Source organism: Condylura cristata, unplaced genomic scaffold (assembly GCF_000260355.1).
Source record: "Condylura cristata isolate star-nosed mole 26May11 unplaced genomic scaffold, ConCri1.0 scaffold00003, whole genome shotgun sequence".
NCBI classification, from domain to species: domain Eukaryota; kingdom Metazoa; phylum Chordata; class Mammalia; order Eulipotyphla; family Talpidae; genus Condylura; species Condylura cristata.
In genome coordinates, this window is record NW_004567104.1 from 63,123,884 (window position 1) to 63,146,986 (window position 23,103).

The 23,103-nt window shown below is 36.1% G+C and overlaps 1 protein-coding gene across 1 annotated transcript; it reads right to left on the bottom strand.

Annotated features, from left to right (window-relative positions):
• LOC101620672 (chromosome unknown open reading frame, human C21orf91) lies at positions 1-22,583 on the bottom strand. The gene is made up of 4 exons (XM_004675491.2): positions 22,452-22,583; positions 1,827-2,357; positions 769-831; positions 1-184 (listed from the first exon to the last, which is right to left on the bottom strand). The coding sequence occupies exons 1-4, from the start codon at positions 22,576-22,578 to the stop codon at positions 27-29; spliced, it is 879 nt and encodes a 292-aa protein (XP_004675548.1). The 5' UTR covers positions 22,579-22,583; the 3' UTR covers positions 1-26.
• Positions 22,584-23,103: the final 520 nt, after the last annotated feature.

Genomic DNA, 23,103 nt, shown 5'->3' on the forward strand with positions numbered 1-23,103 from the left:
GATGCATGACACGGCAGTGTGTTTAATTAGTTCAACTGTTTGTGGGCAGACACCCTCCCCACTTGCAGACACGGTAACTTGGAATAGTTCTTGAGAAGCTGTTCGATGGCGACATGGCGGACATGGAGCTCTGAGGCCAAAGAATCTTTTTCTTGCACTTGGTGTGTTAACTCCTCAAAAACCTCTGTGAAGATTTAAAAAGCAATTTCAAGTTTTATACACAGAAAGGTCATCCTGTGGGACTTACATTGTTTTTAAAAAAAATCTTTTATCTTTTACAGAAAACCCTGAAATATTCACATTGAATAACATGTTGTTTTGAATTTGTTTCAAAATAACTCATGATAAGAATGGGGATGAGGGTGTGAAGGGAGTGGCTAAAAATACAAGTGGAGTGAAGAAAAGTCAGTTATGCTGGTGGTTATGTCAAGAGTTTCACTATACTTTTTTGCTACTTCGGTGTTTGAAATTGTTCCTAATGGAAAGAAATAAATACAGGGTTAATTCCACCTGTCTAGAATAACCATTAAATAAAATGTTAGTTAAGAGGTAGAGATTTAGTCATAATCTCCATTCTCACAAGAAAAACCTATTTCTCTTGCAGTTCATAAAGCAGTTGTTTCCTTATTCTTTTTGCTCTGAAAATTAACAGGCTATAACCCTACTTTTAAATGTATATTCAGATGAAACTAATGATGCCCTGCCATAGGAATTTTTTGTTTCAAATTTTTTATATGTATCTAAAAAGCATTGAGACTTATTCTTTACCCTGTATTTGCTGTCCAAGCTTTGCAGTCAGCTGCTTTACCTCACCAAGAGTCATGGAGTTCACTGAAACATGAAAATACATCCATTTATACAAATTGGGAAAATAAGTTGCATATATCACAATAAAATATCCTGTTTAAAAGAAATAGAATTATCTGCCAACACGATCTGCTGCATTACCCTAGGATTCATTCATCAACTCCTGAGATGTGGAGCTTTCAAATCTTGACCACAACCCCTAGAAAAGAACATTTTCCTTTACTCCCAAATACCCCCACCTGATTCAGAAGTTTCACCCCAAAATGCTGACTATTGGGTCTGCTAACGCTTCCTTTTCTGTTTCAGTTTTTGAAAAGTGCTAGTCACTATCCATTAAGCTGATAGTGTTCAAGTACTACATAGTTCACAACCTGCAGCTTAAAGTGAAAATATCATGGAAACATTTGAACGATCAATTTATTTAGCAATATAGTTTTTGATAATTCATATGTAGGATCAAAAGTTTTATGAAAGCATACTCAAGGTCTCATCTAGCTCCAAAATCAATTTTTAGTTAATTAAAATTATCTCAGATTCTGTGAATTTTTATAGAAATAGATGCAGATTGAATGAGTCACCTTTCCAACATTAAAGTAAATGCACACACTACCTTATGCCTTTAGTAAAATGCCCGATTTTTGCTTGAGAAATACCACCCCTAGTCAGTCAGTCTTATAGGGATTAGTAATATAACTGCGTATTAGACAATAGTTGAAGCTGAACTTCTAAATAGTATGAAACTGCTTTCAACTAATTCAATTTACTAATTTGAAATGGCTAAACAAATTAGGGGAATACAGAATTCCAAAGCTTAGGACACACTAAGGAGTATTCCAGAGAATGGACAGAGTTAGAGTTCTAAGGCATCTCATTCTTGCTAAGTTGAACCCGTTATTTAAATAAGCATTAAATCCTTAACACCCTACATCAAAATTTTTAACATATCACACACATATAAAAATACCAAAAAAAAAAATCTAAATAACAAAACTCTAATGTTCATCGTTCCGTTTACTTACATTCTTCTCTGCTGTAATGTGGGTGCTGGATCTGGACACTAGTCTCTGGATGAGAGATTGTCTCTTCTTTTTTCTGTGCCTGGCTGTGAGGCCACAGTACACTTTTATGGCATAAATTGGCACCTGAATCTTGTAACACAGAAAGCCCAAAGTCTGTGTTCTCCCTCTGTTCCAGAATTCTTTGTGTGCAGCTTGAGAGGCTGCCTGGACTTCCTGCTATCCATTTTGCAGAATACTTTGGTACCTGGGAGTCAAACCGTGGGAGTAACTTTTTATCTGACTTATGCTTGAAATTAAATAGGTGATGCTGGGGATTTTTAGAACACTCATTATCTGAATCCAGATCTTTATTTTGTGCATACTGTACAATCCAGTTTATCTTTTTAGTGAAAATGGTTTTAACTTCTTCATAGGTACTTTTTGAAAGCTTAGATCGCGAACAATCCTGATTTGCAATCAAATGGAATTTTTCAAAGCAGTCTTTATGGCCTCTCAATGAGCTGGTGTGCAAGAGATTAGATTTTGGTACTCCTATTAAAGAAAAGAAAAATAAACAGAAGATGAGAAATTGTTAAGTCTTTTAAAAGTTGTTTTAAGAATATACCAATTTTAGTAAAATATGCAGTGTTAATATGAGGACAAAATCTTAAATAGTGATATTAGTAATATATGGGCTAATAATGTTACTTCAATTTAATATTTTCAGTAGCATGAATTTCTTACAAATAGCAAAGTCTTCCCAAGGGTTAATAAATTCAATTTGAACCACATACTCCAGCCATATTACATATGATATAAATGTCTTTAAAAAACCTTTTTTATATACAGAATTTTGACCTTTATATTTTAAATGGTTTCTTTAATAATGTGCTTGCAAACACTTGTTTAAAAATTTCTGTCATAAAGCTCAATAAGAGACAAGTTCCACAATTTTTCTCAACAAAAAACATAGTAAATGTTATCCTTAAATTATTAGTTATATTTTTACTGGGGAACCAGAAAAATACACTTACGAAAGCCCCACACAGTTGATTTAGATTCAGTTTTTTTAAAGAAAGATTTATTTATGCATACAGAACTGGGGTACAGGCCAGAGGTACAGGAACAGTGAAAGGATTCACCAGAGACAGAGTGGGGAGCAGAACAGACAGATCGACGAAGTACACTGTTGAGGGGAGCAGCGGGCGGGTCAGGTGACTCTGCTGCGCCTTGTGGGTCACCTCCCTGGCCAGGGACTGAACTCGTGCAATGGCTGTGTCTAGCATCATAGTGCTCTGCTTTAATAACCTGTTGCACCACCAGGGAGGGCCCTATTTAGATTTACTTTTAAGAAACACATATCTACATGAAAATATTTAAGATGTTTTTCACACTTCTATTTTCAAAGTATAAAACAATAATTTCCATACATTCAAGTCACATTATTAAAGTTAACCAACAGTGTTTTTATGTTGAAGATGAATCAGACACATGGAGTTAAAAATTAATGCCTGCTAAAACTAAACCAGCTTAAAAATGCTTAGCTCTGAAAACAAAAGTAGAGAGCCATTCAGGTGCTAGAATTAAAAAAAATTAGAAGTTTTTGCCAACTCATCAGGAAAAATAAAACTCATTTTGCATTCATGCTTTGTTTTAAAAATTGAAGTCAGAACCATCTTAGTAACTGAACTCCAAACTCTGACTAATAGTAAGATAATGAAGTATTTGCACATTAGTGATAATAACTCAGGTATAAAATTGCCTGTGAATATTAATTTGTTCTAAAAAGATGTAACATCAGCCAAGACAGGACTGCTGTGAATGCCAAAGCCAGTGCTGAGTAAATGGGCTTTCTATTAGCCCTTCCCAGGTTAGCCGTGTGAGCACATCTCCTGAATACTAACATCATGAGCACAGGTGAGCAACTTCTCATAAGGTCAACTCAAATGTCTCAGCCTTGTTTCTTTCACTAGCACAAAACTGAACTTAAACAGAACCTCACAGACATTTTTGCCACAGAGTACTTTGCCACCTACATTGCAATTCTTTGTGTATGTATCGGTTATTGCCTGAGGTCAGATTTCTAGCAAAATTAGAACACTTTAAGGGAAAAAAAACCCTCAAAGCTCTTGGTTTCCATAAATTAATATGGAAAGTTCAGAAACTTTGTCGATTAGAATAAAAGTATTAAAAGTTTTGCTATTGTATATGCTTTAGATCATGAATAAGACAAAAACAGTAGTTAGTTCAAGCTGCAGAAAAAAAAAAAAGCTTCATTCTGCATTTGATTCTAATACTGCCCTGTGTAAACAGCAGGTAGTGAGAATTTGGAACGTGCTTACTACTAACTTTGGAAAGTTTATTAAGCAGCTTCTCTAGGTCTCCTTGCCAACAGCTCGCAAGCCAGTGCCCCAAACAGTGAACAGTCTTATTTGCAGCCCACTGCTACAGGGCTGCGCCAATAATTTAGATGAGTCTAAACATAGTAAATTATAAGTTTCTACTTCAGTCTATAGGAAAGAATTCTTTAGCATATAAAAAGGACTTTAAACTAGGCTACACAAAATAATTGATTTTTTGGTGGGTATTATTTAGAGACCAAAAATTGTATAAAGATTTAAAAAATTATATAAAACAAGATTTTCCTGATGTATCCCCACAGTTCAACAAGTCAATATAATTAGATGTCTATTTTAAGAATAACGTGTACTCTTAAAAGATTTCTTTATCCAGTGTTGTTTCTTAGTAATTCAAGTAAGTTTTTCATTCCTTTAGTAATTTCTCTTACCATTTGCTTAAATATCCAAACCAATGCTAGCAATACAGGTAAGTACACAATTATACTCCTGTAAGTAATCTGTTGAGATGAATCAGCACAATATTCAATAGACTAAGGCAATACATAAATTGAAAATATATTTCAAGTGTTGTAGACATTCAGAAGAAAAACTCCCCTATGAATTAAGACATGGAAAAAAAAAAAGTGTCGTGAGCAAGAAGAGTTCTGAATACCTTGTACATTTCCACCTTCCTGTAGGCTTCTCAAACTCACCCTTCCTTAAACAACTCTTCCTCTCAGCTAACTACTCAAATCCCAACTGTAGAATTTTCTGAGTCTGGTAATCCCACTTCAAAGAAGAAATCTGGCTGTCTTTAGTGAGAAAACCTCCCTCTTCATCTCCACCTCAGAGGTCTTACTGTCCATCTTTAAAGCTATTTCCACCCATAAAATTTAGCACTTATACGATCTCAAATCTTTCTGCTTCACTATAATAACCACTCCCATTATATACTATCTGGGTCATCAGTCATCTCCTAAATTTTATTTTTTATTTTTTTTCCTAAAATTTAGAAGACTTAAAAAGTCTTCTCCAACCAATATAGCTGAGTTAGCTTACCAACCAGATTTTCAAATTGCTACTGTACTGGCCTTTATCTCCTTTTAGAAGTCAAGTTCTCTGAGAAAAAGGACCACATGTTTTACATGTATTGTTAATGTGATAGTGCCCAGCAATTAGTGGATACTCAAGAAAGAGTAGTTAAGTGAATAAAGAAACATTAAAATTATATTAAAAACACCAAAACCAAAGTTATTACCAGTTATCCAGGATCTACTACAATGACATTTTGCCCATCTTACCAAGGAAAGCAGCAGCACATACTTTTTTTTTTACCTATGCTTAGAGGATAATTAAAGGCATCTTCCTGTGAGTTTACTCCTATATTGAGTTTAATGGGGCTACTAGTCTGAGGAACTGACATGCAGCAGTGACATAAAGACATCCTGTAGGACCGTTCAATCTGCCAAGCAAAATGATGAACTTCTACTCAGTTATATATTATAAAAGATATTTACATACACAATATACACGGTGGTTTTATGTAAACTGCAGCTCATTTTTCCAGACCTACACTTCTACTTTCTTCAGCCCACTAAATGCTTAAAACAAACTGAGTTTTAAAGTTCAATTTGAAAATACTTGTTTTTTCTTTTAAGATTTATTTATTTATGCATACAAAACTGTGGTACAGGCCAGAGATATGGGGGGTGAGAGGATTCACCAGAGGCACAGTGAAGGCAGAACAGGAGGACGGACTTCAGTACATTGCTGAGGGGAGCAGCGGGCAAGAGGTCTGCTGCGCCACGTGGGTCTCCCTGGCCGGGGACAGAATTCATGCTGCAGTGGCTACAGATGGCCCTGAAAATACTTGGTTTATAAGCATACGTTAAAACATCCCATTTGGGGGCAGAGGAAATAAAAAATTCAAGAAATAAACACATGACTATGTCATATACTTGAACAAATTACTTTTTAATCTAGAAAACAATGTGAGTAGCCAACTTAATTTGTATCAGCAATAGATGTCATTTTATAAACTTCTGAAGTGATTTTGCTTTTCCACATCATCAGTTTGAATTAATGTAAGAAAAACAACCATTGCTATTATTAGTGATCTCAGTGAGTTTCCCAACTGACTTTTCAATTTTAATTGCATTTAAAAGTGTAAACAGTTCTGAGCACTAGTTTGTTTCCTCAGCAGTTTTTGAAAGGAAACAAATTTAAATGCAATTAAGTAAGTTGATATTTTTGAGGAGCTGAGTTGTAAGGAATTTCTAATCAGTTCAGCAAAACTTGCACTACTTTACCAATAAAAAATTTAAAGACCAATGAATTGGTACATTGACTATCATGGAAACATCTTTAAAACATATCTCACAGATAGTCATGTAACTACTTTTTTTAACACAAGGTCATTATAATTAAAGAATCAAAACACTAACTGGCAACAATAATTGCTGATATTTTAAAAGTACTAGGTTCTCCATGATTACAGCCTGTTTCAAAACTTACATATGCACTATATTTCTGTATAGTAAGTAGTATTTTAAAAATTCAAATTCAATAGCTTTTTTCTTTATCTTTTCCCACTTTTACCTTTGATTTTATTATGCCATTCTCATATACTTTGAAAGCACTCCCACTAACCCATCTGGCATGCTATCCCACTTTTATTCTTTAAATCTCTTTATTCTTAAAGAATTTGTTAAACAGTTGAGGAGCAAAAGTCACTCAAATGTAGATCTTCATTTACTTACCTTTTAAATAAGGGTAATATTCAATCTATCTATTAGAGCAACATATTTTGTTCTCTAATGATACCTCAGTGGCACTAAGAATAGTTATTTAATTTCTACCATGTCCCATTATTTTTGGTGTTCACTCCTAGCTCCTTCAAGACCTTACTTATGATTCTGTGATAATGAGGTAAGCTAAGCAATCTTTCCTTGATGGTTTACCAGTGGATCCTATCAATATCACAGCATCTCTCAGCTGACTGTTCATGCTACATGGCTTTATACTTCACACTTTCTTGAGTATCATTTGATTGCCTTATGTATGTTTACTTGTCAATCTGACATGATCGTAAATTTGGGGACTATTTCCTTTCCAAATTGCAGGAATGAATTGCTTTATATAATTTATTGCTCCACAGATAAAGCAATAAACATTTAACATAACTTGCATTTGGATGTCACGCTCCCATACACGTTATCTAAACAGCAGATATGGAAAGATCTAAGAGTAAGCACTGAAACTTTTACTTCTAACTTCAAACAAAATCCGAGAACTGGCAGTATTGGTTTTCCAAATGGTAGATTTGTATGTTCTTTCTTAATATTTAAATAAGGCGAGGAAATTTTGTTATGATTTAAGTTCTAGGTTGTTAACATACTGCAAAGAGATTTTTAAACATATTGCCTTCAAATATGACCAACATTTATGCAACAATTCATGAAGTTCTGCTCTGAAATCTTTTTTTATGGAGGCTCTCATTTTGCCCAGTTTAAAGAATTTTCCAAGAATTAAGGTGTTTTTTTTTAAATGATTCTCTTATCTTGGTTGCAAGAGAGAACAAGCACCTCAGTGTTTATGCACTGTCCACACTAAGAAATAATCATGTGCTATTTGAAGCAAGTGTTAATTATAAAAATGGTGGGCAGCTTAACTTTGTTGAAAGAATAAAAACATCTTAATAAGTAACATCTTAAAAAAGGATTATGATGTTACTTCTTTGTTTCTGACACTCAGAGTCCCATTTCTGATAAAACAGAGGAAAACTCTCTAAGTAGAGGTGGCAGAGCCAGAGTCTAAATTCTAAACCTAGACTGCAAACAAATTTGATCTACAAGTGTTTTCAAAGAAAAACACTGAATCCACTTAAAATGTTCAGGTTTTTTTTGCTTTCTCTTAAAAAAAAAAAAAAAGAAAGAAAACCAGAAGATCTGACAGCAACTGCCTAGTAATGAGAAGCAACTACCCTAGATAAATAAGGCCAGTTCTCAATTCAAAACGGCCCTCACAATTCCCTTCATTGGCAAGCCAGGATCCGTGATCTGGCGGGTGGTGGGCCAGGCCAGAGGCACCAGTACCATTCCTGTAACTGCTTCAGAGTAAATACTGCTTGTCCCAGTGATACTTTCAAACTCGGCTAGGCCTGACCACTCTGCATTTGATGAGCAAGCAGCAACAGGCAAACCATGATTAAGAGTTGTAAGGAGTATATACTATTGTTATCCATCGCCACTCAGTGGCAGGATGCTCAGATTGTCTTCCCCATCAGTGACCAAAGGTGAAAGATTAACTAGAGGTGAGAAGGTAAGGATGGCTAGCCGGAACAATTGCTTCCTTCATAAACCCTCAATGGACAGAGGAATTTCTGTCATGGTCCCATGCACGTTAGTATGTGATAAAAAGTAGACCATTCCTCTTCCCTTACACCTTTAGTGACTCTGGAGGCACGTAAGAGTCTGTCACACTCAAGTGCCCAAGATACTGTTTTAAAGTAATAGGTAGTTATCTCTGCATTGGTAGCAGATGGAATTACTGGCAACCACAATAAGCCAATATACAGATGGATCCAGCAACTTGCATTTCCACATTTTGAGAATCACTGCCCTAACAGACGATATATAAACAGTTGGTCTTTACACAGCAGATTTCAGCTTAGAGCTGTTTATTTCATTTTAGAGGTTTTGTGTGTGTTAGGATTAAGTAGTTAATCAAATCAACTTAATAAAATAAATGAATCATAATGGCAAATTTGAATCATAATGGCAAATTTCAGAGTTCAGAGAGATGTTAAATGATCAATTTCAATCTTAAATAACTGGAGAAGCCCAGATAAAACAGATCTTGCATTGATATAAGATACATAAATTGCAAATAACTTCTCAAAAAGAAAACCTCACTCATATAACTTTGTCATGGTAACAGTTGAAAAATTGCGGGCACACCGACATAACAACTGTTTATTACTAACAGGGCACAAAAAAAATTTCAGTCCTACTCTTAATTTAGCTACCTGTTCTCTAACCAGCGTCCACCAGAACCTTCTGTGAGGACAGACATGTCCTCTATCTGTGCTCTCCAATACAGTGCCCATCAGTTACATGTAGTTATGGAGCATGTGAAATACTGTGACCAACTAAAATTTTAACTTCATTCAATTTAACTAACTTAGATGTAAAAAACCGCATTGTGGCTAGGCTGCCAAATCAGACAAGACAGCTTGTCTACAGGTAACTGGCTAAGCAAAAGGATACCTGGGAAGAGAACACAGATGGAAGCTATCCACTTCTTACTACTGATGTTCCTAGTGTAGGGTACGACAGTCACAACAACATAGAATATAAAAACCTATTTTTTCTAGTATATTCAAATATATCAAATTTAGGTTTTAATTTTTAAGTGCACAGACAACAAAGTTATATTATAAAAAGTTTTAAGTAAATAATCCAACTCAAGTAATGTGCCACTTGCTCCACTTTTCCTTTAAGTAACTTAGTTGAAGGTGATGACATTTACTCCAATATTTTTGCATGTAGGTATGAACAAATACCAACAAAGCTACTTAAATTAATTGTAACATGCCTTAACTATCAGTTTTAAACATCCTCTTATTTATGTGGCATTGAATATACTAATTTGCAGGGGGAAAAAGCACCTTTTCTAGCATAGGTAAAACTAAAAAGCTGTTATGTATGGACTTTGTGTCCATCATCACCTGACTGCTTAGAATTAAGTTCAGTTAAGGTTCTGACTGATTTAGTTTCTTACAAGTAAGAAAAACAAACTGAATTCTGGTCTTATAACTACTACTAAAACATCAGCTTTGCATTTCAACTTCTTTGTATGCATATATATCACTGTTCCTGTAATTGACTTTTTTTTTTTAAGATTTATTTATGCATTCAGAACTGGCCAGAGGTGCAGGGGTGGTTAGAGGATTCATCAGAGACGGAGTGGGAAGCAGAACAGGCCGACTGGCGAAGTACACTGCTGAGGGGAACAGCAGGCAGGCCAGGAGAGGTCTGCTGCTTCATGTGGGTCGCCTCCAGGGCGGGGATCGAACTCATGCTGATGTGGCTTTAGCTTCTTAGTGCCATGCTTTAACCTGCTGCGCCACCAGGGAGGGCCCATCTAGTTGACTTTTAAGTAAGTGCTTTTTTTAAGTAAGTTAGCAACAAGCTAGCGAATTTGAAGGCCACTTATAATTCAACTACTATTAACTACACAAAGAGTAAATGGTAAAATTAAGACTGATAAGAAGCAATCACTACAACTCACAATCATTTGTTAAAAAAACTAAAGCTAAAACAATAATTGATGACTCATACTGTAAAATTCTAAAATAGAAATACTGTGACTATCTGTTAATTGCCTCATAGCAATTCTAGAGTAAAAAGAACTCTATTTAAACAAGAGGATGTGTGAGAACCGATGCAAGATAAAAATTTCCATAGTGAAAGTTTTTTAATGATAAAATTACGTAGTATTAGTTAGTTATAATGTAAGACCTTAGGAGAAATGATACAGGACTGTAAGCTGGAGCATGCCTTTGACTCAAAGGTCTACCCCTTGTAATTTAAGCTATGAGAATTTGGAAACTTAAGCAGACACCTAAAGAGGATGGTAAAACAAAAGAGATGTATATGTGAGAATATTTTAGCACTGGTAAACTGGAAGCAAGCTAGACACACACAAATGGGCTACTGGTTAAGTAAGCTATGATACTAAAGAACATGCAACTTTTAAGGAAAAAGAACATCATGGCAGGATTTGACATGAACATGTTCCTAAAATAGTAAATGGAAAGGACGGTTGTTAAATGATATACACTGCTGACTTCATTTTTTAAACATAATTTACTGTCTCTAAATACACAACTGCAGAAAAGTATTAGAACATATCAAAAATATTAAGATACTGCTGGAAGATGGATAGAGCCTTATTTTTTTTTTTGCTTCCTGTTTCTATAATAGACATAAATTGCTTTTCAAATAGAAAAGAAAAGCTATTTCCATCAAAGCAAAATATTTTATCATTTATAAGCAGAGACAATGTTAAATATTTTAAATAATGCCTGTAATGAAAACCACATTTTGGCTTGGGAAAGAACATAATGTTCCTTAGTTGACAACAAATTAGGCTTTAAGCATTCTGTTTGTTCCAATAAATGAAGTGAAGCAAAAATGGTTAAGATACTGAAATGTTAAAAAGACTTACATACCTAAAATACCGTAATACCCTGAATTTCTTAAAAGATTGTGAGATTTCATTTTAGGCTAACAATGCTTTGAGCAAAGAAAGCACTTAACCTTCCAGATGAAAGCAGGCTCTTCCCACAAAGTGAGATTGTAGTCAACATACAGTTTTAACTGTCAACCCTTGCAGAGGCCCAAAACTTTAAAGGGCATGAGACAAAAGATTGAGAAGGGAACACAATTTGTATTACTGATTAAAAAAAAAAAATGGGAAAGCATTTGCTGGGCAGCTACTACATGATGGGAATGGAAGCAGAGAAGATCCTACTAAAACCAAATCATAGGAAGCCAGTTAAGTTCAGGATAAAGTCAAATTTCAGTGTACAATTTTTTTCTACCCCACCCCCTCTCAGTGTATTTTAAACATTAAATCATTTTAGTAATGGAGAAGCTTTTCATTTTATCTTGATAGATGAAATGAAAATAAAATCCTTGTACAGCTTAAATTAATACAACATTTGCAGCACATACTATATTTACTAAAGGGCTGCAATATACATCAGCTTTTGTAATCCTCACAGTAGTTCAATCTAGGTGGTGATGTTATTTATCCTCACCTCTATTTGTTATAGCAAGAGTTTACAGACAGCTGCATATGGGGAGGAGAAGTGAAAGGTGTTTAGCAACTAGATTAGCAAAAGCAGGAAGTGAGAAAGAAGGGCGGGACAGAGAGTATGTAAGCATGAGTGGCTAGAAGAGAGACCCTGGAGGGGTTAGGAGAAGTGACCAAGTAAGCAGCTACCTGGTCATGAAATGCATGTCACCTGTCATGTTTGAGTATTAACCGCCTAACCCAAAGGAAATGGCAAGGAGTCAATGAAGTTTTCTAAGAAGATGAATGACATTATCATATTTTACTTTAAAGATCCCAGTGGTGATGATGAGAATGGCAGTGTAAGATAATGATGAGGGAAGGGGGAGAAAATCTATAAAACTGCTTAAGTGATTCTGAGGGAATAGTAGTAAAAAGGAATAAATTCGGGTCTGGACAAGAGAGTAGCAGTAGGAAGATGAAAAGTAGGGAACAGGCTGCAGGGTATCAACAGGGCTCAGGGGCAGATGGGTGGAAAGGGTGGGATGGAAGCAGTCATCTAACAGAGCTGCTTGGAGCTCCAGGCTAACAGATTACTGTAACTGGAAAACTGTGGCATGGTACAACACCACACTGATAAAGAAACAGAGGAGTCGTGAAGCAGGCTACATAATGCTGCATGCTGCTGAAGAGCAAGATACTGGCCTTTTCATTGATAAAATAATTGTGCAGTATCCACTGTAGGAGAAGTAGGCAAAAGGGAAAGGGCAGAACTGTCATCTACAGTATGAGGGGGTGCGGGTCTGCCTTCCAGATGCTTCTTATCTGTTTGATGACTTGGGATTATAATTGAGGTCCAGCGCTAGTTCCCCAATCAGGATTTCAATCTTATCAACAAGATGTTCCACTGGTCAGCATCTGGGTCCCTTGTCATACCTCTCTCCTCAGCCCCTTGGGTGTTCCCAGTCATACCCCTTGATGCAGACCCTTCCCATATGATCAAGCTTTCTGCTTTTGATTGATTTGAAAGGCACCTTTGTAAGGTTTGGCTCCCATGACTGACTGATGGGCTTCTGAAGGGCAGTTCTGACCATGTATAGGATGCAGAACTGCAGGTAATAACAGGATGGCCCAATTGGCCACTTAGGATTAGCAGACCCACAGAAAACCATCATCGCCAGAACACACAGCTTGCAGAGCCTCACTTAAGATTCCAGCCCAAATTTACACTGTATATACACAACTCTATGTGGGAAGTCTTGAAGAGCCTGGATCTATAAATACACAGAGACGTTTCTGAGTCTGGCCATTTGTCCACCTGCATTTCTTGTTAAAATGTAATTCACAGAATCAACGTGAGGCCTACTCAATAAAAATTTCCAGAGCACACAGCCTGGAGTTCTATGTGAACCAAAGTGGAAGGAATATGAAATACATGGGTACATGGAAGGAGATAAATTTAAATGAGAAAATTAAATTCATGATACCATTAGAATTCTAAATGGAGAAGTCTAGTTCTTTGCCTGGTGATGTGCTTGTGGAGTTCTATTACTTTGCAGTGAGATAAAAAGGTGAAGCATGAGAAACAAGAAAGACAAGGACAGATTTCCATGAAACACTAATATTTCAGGAGCATGCAATAGGCAATGAACCTGAAGAAGAAAGAAAAGTGGGCAGAAATCAGAAGCCTGAGCAACTTTACGATAGACTGTAGGGAGTCATTAAATGTCAGAAACTGAAAATGGCAAAAACATAAAATTATCTGTTATGCTGACAATTAGGTGGTCACTGCTAAAAGCAAAGGAGGTTAGCAAATTGTAGGGTGTTCGCGTATGGATTGGAAGGAGAGAAAAAGACTGTATAAAAACTGTTCTTTCAAGAACTATGGTTAGGGAAAAGAGGAATGTTTTTTCCTTTGAATTTTTTTCTTTTAAATATGAGTCATGACATTTCTGCCACTCTCATCATTTTTTGGTCAATTTGCTAGATTATGAGAAAATAACTCATAATAATAACGCAAGATGAGTCAGTATAAAGTGAAATAACTGGAGGAGAGGGTAAGGTAATGAGTTAAGAAGAGTAGATGATGGAGAAGACCGGTTGTGAGATTTAAAGTTCTGATAATGAGACACTTAGTAATAGAAATAGAATTGTTAGTAAAATTTTCACTTTTGTTTACACTATCTGCTTCCACTTACTTGGGACCCTATTCTCTTGAGTGGAAGACTAGGTAAATATGTTACTCTCTACTATGGAGATGGCTAGAAGGATGGGGAATAGCAATGTTAGAACCACTGCTTCATGACCAGCTGATTCCTGTATGACTCTTCTGCAAATGCCAGTCTACAGCTCAACTTCTTTGTCTCTTCTGGGCGGGAACCAGCAAGACTCTTGTATGTGCCTTCTCTTCCTAGGTCTTCCTTTCTCTACCATCCAGTCTCTCAGATTATTGTCATATTGCTCATCAGCAATATGCATTTTAATATCTCTTCAATGTGTATTAAGCTAACAATGACATGGCTAAAAATTATTTTCAGTAATTAGGTATCTCTTGGAAACCACATTTTGTTCTTTGCTTGAATATTCACATCTGTGCAATTCATTGTTCAACTCTACCCTAAAAATTACCTAATATCTCCTAAATTCTTACAAGTCTATGTCATTTTTTGGGAAGCAAAAATGATTTGGGCAATTGGGTTTTTTGGATTTGGAAGTCCCTAGGTTTGAATTTCTGAGATGTGCAATTTTGGATTAGTTATCCGGCTCTTCGCTTTTCTTATTCAGCAAATTGGGGTAATAAACCACCTACTTCAGAGTTGTCATCATGCAAATAAAATCAAACAACACCTGATAGACAATACCTGAACATTATTTGGGTAAGTCATTGACCTAAATGTTTAAGTCCCTCAAGTTCTTGACACTTGAGCTAATTTCTCCCAACTAGAGAGTGATCTGACTTCCTCCAGAGTACAGATACTATATATATATATATATATATTCCTTTCTTTCTTTACAGGTCAATATTATTTTGCATATAATAGAAAAATTACCTTTTATTTTGGGCAACTGATTTCTCTTTATCAGCCCTCTAGTATTGGAAATTATTACAAGTCTTGAAATATGCATCCATTCAGAGATAATTTTCACCTCAGTATTAAAGATTTTAATCTAGATTTGTTTACATATACCTCATAAAACATTTTTACCTTTGCCAACACAATGGAATGAATTATTAGTCTGAACTACAGTGTCATTTAATGTACATTAACAAATCATCTTATTTATAAGTATGATCTTACCAGTAAGATACTGAGTTGTATATTTTGCTTTGTTTTGAACCGTAAGTCACTGTTCTAAGCAACATATTTATATCATTGGTTTTTAAATATTTTTATTAAGGTTAACACTGGTTTACTTTTATCATTGATTAAAAAGCACTCAGTCATCCAATGCCTTAGGTTCTTTGTTAATGTACTTCAAGTCACTATAATGGGGTGTTTTGTAATGCCATGTGTAAAACAAAAATCTAGACACGCCAATCTAAACATAACCCCTTTCCTGCTCTGTGTTTGGGGGAAATACTATGTCTGTTTTTATCCTCTTGACTGATAAAGATAACCAGATTATCACTGTAAGTATTATTGGATACATTATTGCTTTCACTTGAATGTGTTTAAAAAGTTCCCTATCCCTAAGACACATAAAACTTTAGAGTCTATAAAGATCTCAAGAAATTCTATAAAAGGACAAAAATATAGAAAACTTTCAGGGGAAAGAGAGAGTTTAAGGGAGAAAAAATATAAAGGACAACCCCTAAAGAGTCCTTTAGATTGAGTCATTAAATATTCATTCATTCCTTCATTCTTGGCAGTCCTGTGCTACTGCTGACTACATACCAGTAAGTATAAGGTACTAATCCATGTCTTCATATTACAAAGTTGAGGGTTGAGGAGAGCAAATTCTAACCTACGGCAGGAGGGAAGAAAACTATGAGGAAAAGCACCTGGGGTAGGGATGTGGGGGCAGGTGGCAAGAGCAGCAGAGGGCAGGAGTGGGGGCTTTGATAAAGTGGCGTTGTAAGTATGAGGGTAACGGGCTCTTCTGTAAGGCTATCTTACATATATTTCATTAAGCAAGGGCCTTTTCCTTCTCGATATTTCCTACCCTGATATTTTTAGTTGCAGAGATTGAGCTGACTGTTTACTTATTGACTCAGAAAGAACTATAGGAAGAGTAAAATGAGTTTAGTTTTAGACATGTACTTTTAAGTGCTTTATGAGTTGTACAAGTGAAGATACCTAAAAATTAGTTGCACATATAGATATGTAACAGCGTGAAGGGAGGAGGCTTGATGAGATTGAGTAATTATCAGCATATAAAAGGTTCTAACAGCTCAGAGAGAATTAAGTAAGGCTGGCAGGCTTGGGAAAAAGCATGCCAACAAGAGAAAAATGCAAGGAAAAAGGAGACTACAAAGGAGATGATCAGAACTAATCAGACATAGTAAGAAAATCACCCACAGTAAATGTCATCTTCACAGAGGGACTAGTCTGCACTTGTTAAAATAACTAAAGATCAGAGTTCCACAGTTATTGCAAACGCTCTAACATCAGAGATGGGGATCTGAACCCCTTCTGACTTGCTGACTTGCTTACTATCAATACTACTTTAGGGCAAACTCGACTTGATCTAGAGCTTTTGTTCCACCTTAGATAAAAGGGGAATATGCCTACTTACCTCTTAATACTCATGTGCAAGCTTTATAAGTGTTGGCTATAAGAAATGCTAAACTAAACTGAAAAATCAGTTGTTAAAATGAGGGTTTCCAATCTTCCTAATCATTTCTAACATATTTTTTGCCATTTGCTTATCACTAATCAGAGCAAGTACATATGAGTCAGGCCCTATTTTAGATGGGCCTGCACCTCTAGCCACACTAATAACTGAGATGGCAACCTGCACATGGTCCCCTGTCAGTAAGAGGGGAATGGAGTACACAGTCTGGCTCTGGAGTGTGTGCCACAGCTGGAATTTTGGACTTAGTTTGGAACCTCTGCTCCTAGTCACTGTGCTTCAATTGCTCTGCAGCTTCATTCTGAGCATAATGAACCAACATAATCAGAACCCCAATGCTTATATTGCCAAGTATTCTTTGAATAAGTGGCATCAACTACAATTCAGCCTTTTTTTTTTTAAAGATTTATTTTTTTGTGCATACAGAACTGGGGTACAGGCCAGAGGCTCAGGGCGGCGAGAGGCTTCACCAGAGACAGAGTGGGAGCAGAACTGGCAGATCGACGAAGTACACTGCTGAGGGGAGCAGAGGGCGGGTCAGGAGAGGTCTGCCACGCCATGTGGGCTCCTCTGGGGTAGGCGGGAATCGAACTCATGCGGAAGTGGCTTTAGCTTCTCAGTGCTGTGCTTTAACCCGCTGTGCCACCAGGGAGGGCCCAATTCAACCTTTTGAATTACTTTTAGGCACAGTGATTTCAGGATTAAGAAGTAAAAATATGAAATTGCTCTTAGTAGTAACAACTGGGTATCAGTGTGGCACTTGGGCATCTTGCTAAGAAAACCCAACTAGTCAGTGGCAAGATCAATTCCCAGCTATATCTGAGTACAAAAAAGCAATCTTCCTGAGAAGGCACTGAGGAGGATGAAATGACCATGTTAGTCTGTCATGACCAGAGGTTAGGAGTTTTTCTAAGTTTATAGTATCAACCTTGCTTAATCACACAAGTTTCTAACAAAAGGAAAAAACTGGGACCACTTTATGTATATAAATATTAATCATCACATTTTTCTTAGAGAGATGGGTTAAAAACCTGAAAATTGCATTCAAGTTCACGAGTTCTGGCTGTACAACCATTCTCAGAATATGTTTGCTAAAATTCCTTCCGGTCCAAACTTGAAGGCTAGAAGAATCATCAGAGCATTCCTCACTGGTCTTATTGCTGCTTTGATAATTTCTTCTCAGTGTAGTTTAGCCTTTAATCTCTAGAAAGGCCTCCCCATGGCCAATTATGCTAGTTGCCTACTCAATGTTCACTGTCGCCTTCTTTGTAAAATAGCAGTAAAATGCATAGGAAACTGTTAGGTAGGACATAAGGACTGTTTAGAGGCAGGAAAGACTGCTGACATGCCCCCTCACCTCCCTTTTGTCATCTATTCTGTCTTCTCTTTCTCTTTGGGTTATAGAAGCAATTGCTGGCATCCCAGCAATTTACCTTCACTCATAAAGTGACTCTGAAGATGAAAACTATGTGTGAAAAAAGGGGAAAGGAAAAACAGAAACAGCTTGAGTCCTTCTGATCATGGAGCTACCAGACACACTCTAGACTCAACTTTTATATGATATAAATATCTATTTCATCTTATTTTACCATTATTACTTAGATTTCCTGTTATGTACAGTCAGAGCTAATCTACTGGATATATCTTCTCAACCAAAAAGTTTTATACAACCAAATTTCAAACGCATCCTAGATTTTAGAATTAGAAAGCTTAACGAGGGCTCTCCCAGGTGGCACAATGGGTTAAAGCACCACATTATGAAGGTCTCAGAAGGCACTGCAGCACAAGTTCAATCCCCGCCAGGTTGCTGATCCACATGGCGCGCATACCTCTCCTGACCTGCCCGCTGCTACCTTCAGAGGTGTACTTCGTCAATATGCCTGTTCTGCTCCCTACTCTTTCTCTGGTGAATATTCTCACCCACCACTCCTCTGGCCTATACCCCACTTTTGTGCATAAATAAATAAATCTTTAAAAAAAAAAGAAAGCTTAATGAAGTTGAAAGGGATGGAAAGTCTGGGACAACTAGACAGAGATTGTCTTTATTAGGGCAGGGTAAGAATCTGGAACCTGGTTCCTCATCTATGCGATGGTGAGTTAAGTCACAAGATTTTACGAGATCTTATCAGCCTAATTTCAACTATTTTTTTTGTTGTTGAAATAGAATTTAAACTTATTACTGATTAACAATCCTCTCCACTCTTGTCCAAATAATGAGCTTCCACTATTAGACTCACTTTAAAAGAGTTCCCATTTATTTATAGCGACATTAAAAGAAAGTAACAACAACAAAAAATTAACCTTGAACCTTTGTTTCCAAGTATATCAAAGATATGAAGCTGAAGTTCACAAGTCACATTAGGTTTTATATTTAAAAGTATGCTTTTAGTTAATACCAATACATTTTGCTATTAAGAAGAAAGAAAGGGGCCAATGCCAAATTTAATTACATATAGTTTCTCATTTCTAACTTTGTTACATTTAGTTGAATTTTATTATTGGCTCCTTCCCACCATGGACTACCTTTCTGCCTGTCTCCATAGTTTAGAGAATGTTGTAATTTGGTCACTAAAAATAACTCCAACAATTGTAGCATAATGAACTATGATGCATATTAAGAGTGTTTGATCATAAACACATAAAAAGTTTATAGTGTCTTAAAGATAGGTGATAAGTACTAGAACATTTATGCATATGTCTCCTAATCCTAAAGTAGCCAAAGTATCCTAATGGTGAATTCTAAAACAAGAAAAATTAACCTTGTGAACATTTTAAGAGACTTGAGCCCTCAAAATGCATTTCTTAGCTCCCTGAAATGTATTGTCTATGGCAGTATATAAAGTGAAGCTTCCCTTTTATTTAAGTTACTGTAAAGTCACAGAATAAGGCAATTTAGAGTCATGTTCAGCATAGAAAACCTCTCCTACAAGACTGGACTGTCTTTAGTCATTTCTTTTGTTTTCATTTTATAAATACAATCATGTACATTGCTTTTAAATAAGAGGCCATTTTGATTTGACATAAGAAACAATCCAAAAGGTGTAATATTTTGTTTACAGGTGTGTAGACTTAAACCTGGTCTGTTATTTCTCTAGAGTGTGTAGACTTAAACCTGGTCTGTTATTTCTCTAGAGAATTTCTTACTAGTTTCTTAGAAAAAAGAATACTTTGAAGCAAATTTAACAAACGAGTAAGCCAATATACCAGGCAACAGCATTAGCATACTACAAAATTATTACACGAAACTAGTATGGTTAAATAACCTTTTTTTTTAAAAGCCCCTCTTATAGTCCAACATTTAATGACTGGCATTTATGGAAAACTTGGTAGGGGAGGAAAAAAAACTTCAAAATATTTTAGATTTACCGACAGACACAGAATAGAGTTTGTTATTTTTTAGGGATGTGAATGTTATCTTTTTTTTTTTCTAAAAATATTATGAACTGATAAAAATGGTAAGTGTGTATGTAGCTTTTTGGGTTTTCTCCGCCCTTTTTCCTACAGGAATCTTAAAATATTAAATTAAAATGGTCAAATGCACTAATGCATTGCTGCAGTAAGCAGGAAAATGTATTTGCAAGTAGTGAGAACATCAAACTGAGAAGAAATTTCTAAAAATCCTGCATGTAGGTAGAATATTAAAATGAAATATTTCTAACTTAAATACTGTTATTTCAAAAACAAAGGACTTATGTCATGCCTATATGCCAATTTGTTACCAGAAATAAAATATTTATAAAGATAGTACTTAAGGAACATTTGTGTATCTCCTACCTAATAATTGAGAACCAGAAAAAGGCATATAAGAAAGGTCTAGGAAAGCAATTATGAAAACTTAGGTTTCTTGTGACAAAATTTTTATCACAGCGTGAAAAGCATTAGTGATCACTTAGTTAGGAAAAGTTAGCTGACTGAATAGTAAGGATAACAAGTTAGGAATCAGAAAGACAGGTTTTTAATATTAACCCTAAGCAATTAAAATGAATACTGAAAATAGATCAATGGAATTATATGTAAGATCACATGCACCTAAACCAGATCTTGGGATCAAAGCCCAGCACTGTTATTTATTGCTGTGTGACTTCAAAGTCACATCTCAAATCTGAAGGTCCGTCTATCACCTTTGATATCCGTAAGAGTTGTCATCCCAGTCGTATGCTGAGTTCAATAGGATCATCAGTATAAGGTATCTGTGTAGTGCAGCTTCTGGCACGTAACAATAGCTCACCACCTTTACAATGACCACAGGCAGTCCAGCTCCCTGGTCCTGTTTCCCTCAATGTAAAACACAGGTTTGGACTTGATAACTTGCCCATCTTAAATTAAAATCTACAGTGTAAAAGATTATATAGGAGCAACTTATTTCCAAAAAGTAAAAATCCTTATCTTTCATTCTGCATGAATAAGGAATTGGTAATTTAAATGCTATGTAAGAATCATATTTTTAAATTGAAATTCTAATTACTACATTCATTAAAGCTGGCATTATATGTAATATGTATAACCCATAGGAAATCAATGATCTCCCATCAATTATCATAATCAGCAACTACAATTCTTTTAGACAGTATACTGGCAAACTGTCAAAACCGATATGATCTTAAATGGAAGATGAACGTCAGGTAATTAACTACAGGTTTTTACTTGTCTACTTAAGGTTATAATTTTGACTTTCATTATAGAAAATCTAAAGATCTTAATTCGGTGCCAACAGCAATTTCTAAAAGACAAGGGATCTCAAAGTAAGTAATACTAATGTTTGTGTTGTTCTTACAATGAGAACATATCTCCTACTTAGTAAATAGGAGAAAGTAAAAGCAATGAAAATTTGCACATAAATAATTCAGGGAAAAGAGTAAGATACTGTTTGGAGATTTCAAAATCTAAAGGGTCTGACAATCTTCACTGACTTGTTACAATCAAAATTCAAACGACAGGCAAACTTTCTAATGGCAGGAATATTCTCTATAATAAGCTGTAAATATGATTTCAAACCCAGAGTTTAATCACGATAATATAAAGATTAAAAAAATATTCCACATATTCTTGGAGGCAAACTAATGATGTTCATGGACACATTAACCCAACTATTTTCAATACAAAGCTTTCTTTTAATATTTGGAGAACGTTTCCACTTACTCTTAAAGATATTATTAAAATATTTAAAATCTTTACCTTTTAAATTTAAGAAATTTATAAAGGTATACATGATCACTGAAAATGAGGTCATGTAAAATCTAAAAATGCTTTCGAGATAAAACAGAGTCCTGGCTCTCCTCAAGACCTAGCAAGTTGGCCAAGGCGTAAAAGTGTTATTTTCCCCATCAATTTAGTTAGCTCTCAATTTAGTTAGTTATTAGAAAATCCAACAACATATTATGTCGCCTACTCACCCCTGACACCTGTTAAAATCTGACAGCTGAATAAGCGTTCAAGTCAGAAAACATGTTTGCCAGTCAATATTTATTATCTTAGCAAAAAAGGCATCAGTGCGATGGAAGTTGAAAATTAAGTGAGATTTTTCTTTAATCACAATGATGCTGGCCAGCTTTGTTTTCAGAAAACCCTTATCTTTAGTACAACACCACATTTCACTCCAGGCATAATTTTCAATCATTCAAGAAATCCTGGCTTTACCTTACAACGAACTCAGCATAAAGTTGTGGTGTAAAAAGCTCATGCCATAAAATGGATGTATGTATCGGAAACTTACCGTCAATATTTAGTTCAAAACAAACGTGGCAGAAGGAGAGGGTTTCCTTGTCTGTTCCCAGTTTACAAACACTGCAGATGTTGTCATCGTTCAAATCAATGCTTACAAACTGCTCCTCATCGTTCATAGTGCCCCTGTTAAGAAATCGAAAAGGAAAGTTACGCAATTCAAGAACTTGCCGTTATGGAAATGTCAGAACTTCTAGGAAACCAGGGCGATGCTGTTGGGTTTATATAAGTCAACAGTTCTATCTTAAAGCCCCCACCTTCACTGTGCAAGACTTACCGCAAAAAACAAAACAACTAAAGCCTCGCCGTCGATGGCATTCAGTCTGAATGCCTTTTCTCCGGTCCCAGATCTCATTTAAAGAGCGGATCTGAAGAAAGGCAGTTCGGGGCTAGCGAGTGAGGTTCCCCCAACTCCCCACTAGGCAAGCTGAGCTCAGGGAAGCCGTTCCAGATACCAGGTCAGGGAACCTACTGAGGCTGATCCAGGCAGGGAGGACGCCCCGCTCGGGACACTGCTCAGCTAACTTCGTGCGGGAACGTCAGGCGCGGGGCGCTAACTCTGCGCTGCCAGCTTTGCCCACGAGGTGGGCGGCAGGCAAATGCACGTGGAAACGCGAACCCCGGGGAAGGCTGGCGCCGCCGCC

Bases quoted from the DNA above. Each gene is read 5' to 3' on its own strand.
- LOC101620672 (XM_004675491.2), bottom strand. From the start codon at position 22,578: ATGAACGATGAGGAGCAGTTTGTAAGCATTGATTTGAACGATGACAAC. The intron at 832-1,826 runs GTAAGTAAACGG...TTCATGTTTCAG, and splicing joins ACATTACAGCAGAGAAGAAT to TGAACTCCATGACTCTTGGT. The intron at 185-768 runs GTAAAGAATAAG...AAATCTTCACAG, and splicing joins GCTTGGACAGCAAATACAGG to AGGTTTTTGAGGAGTTAACA.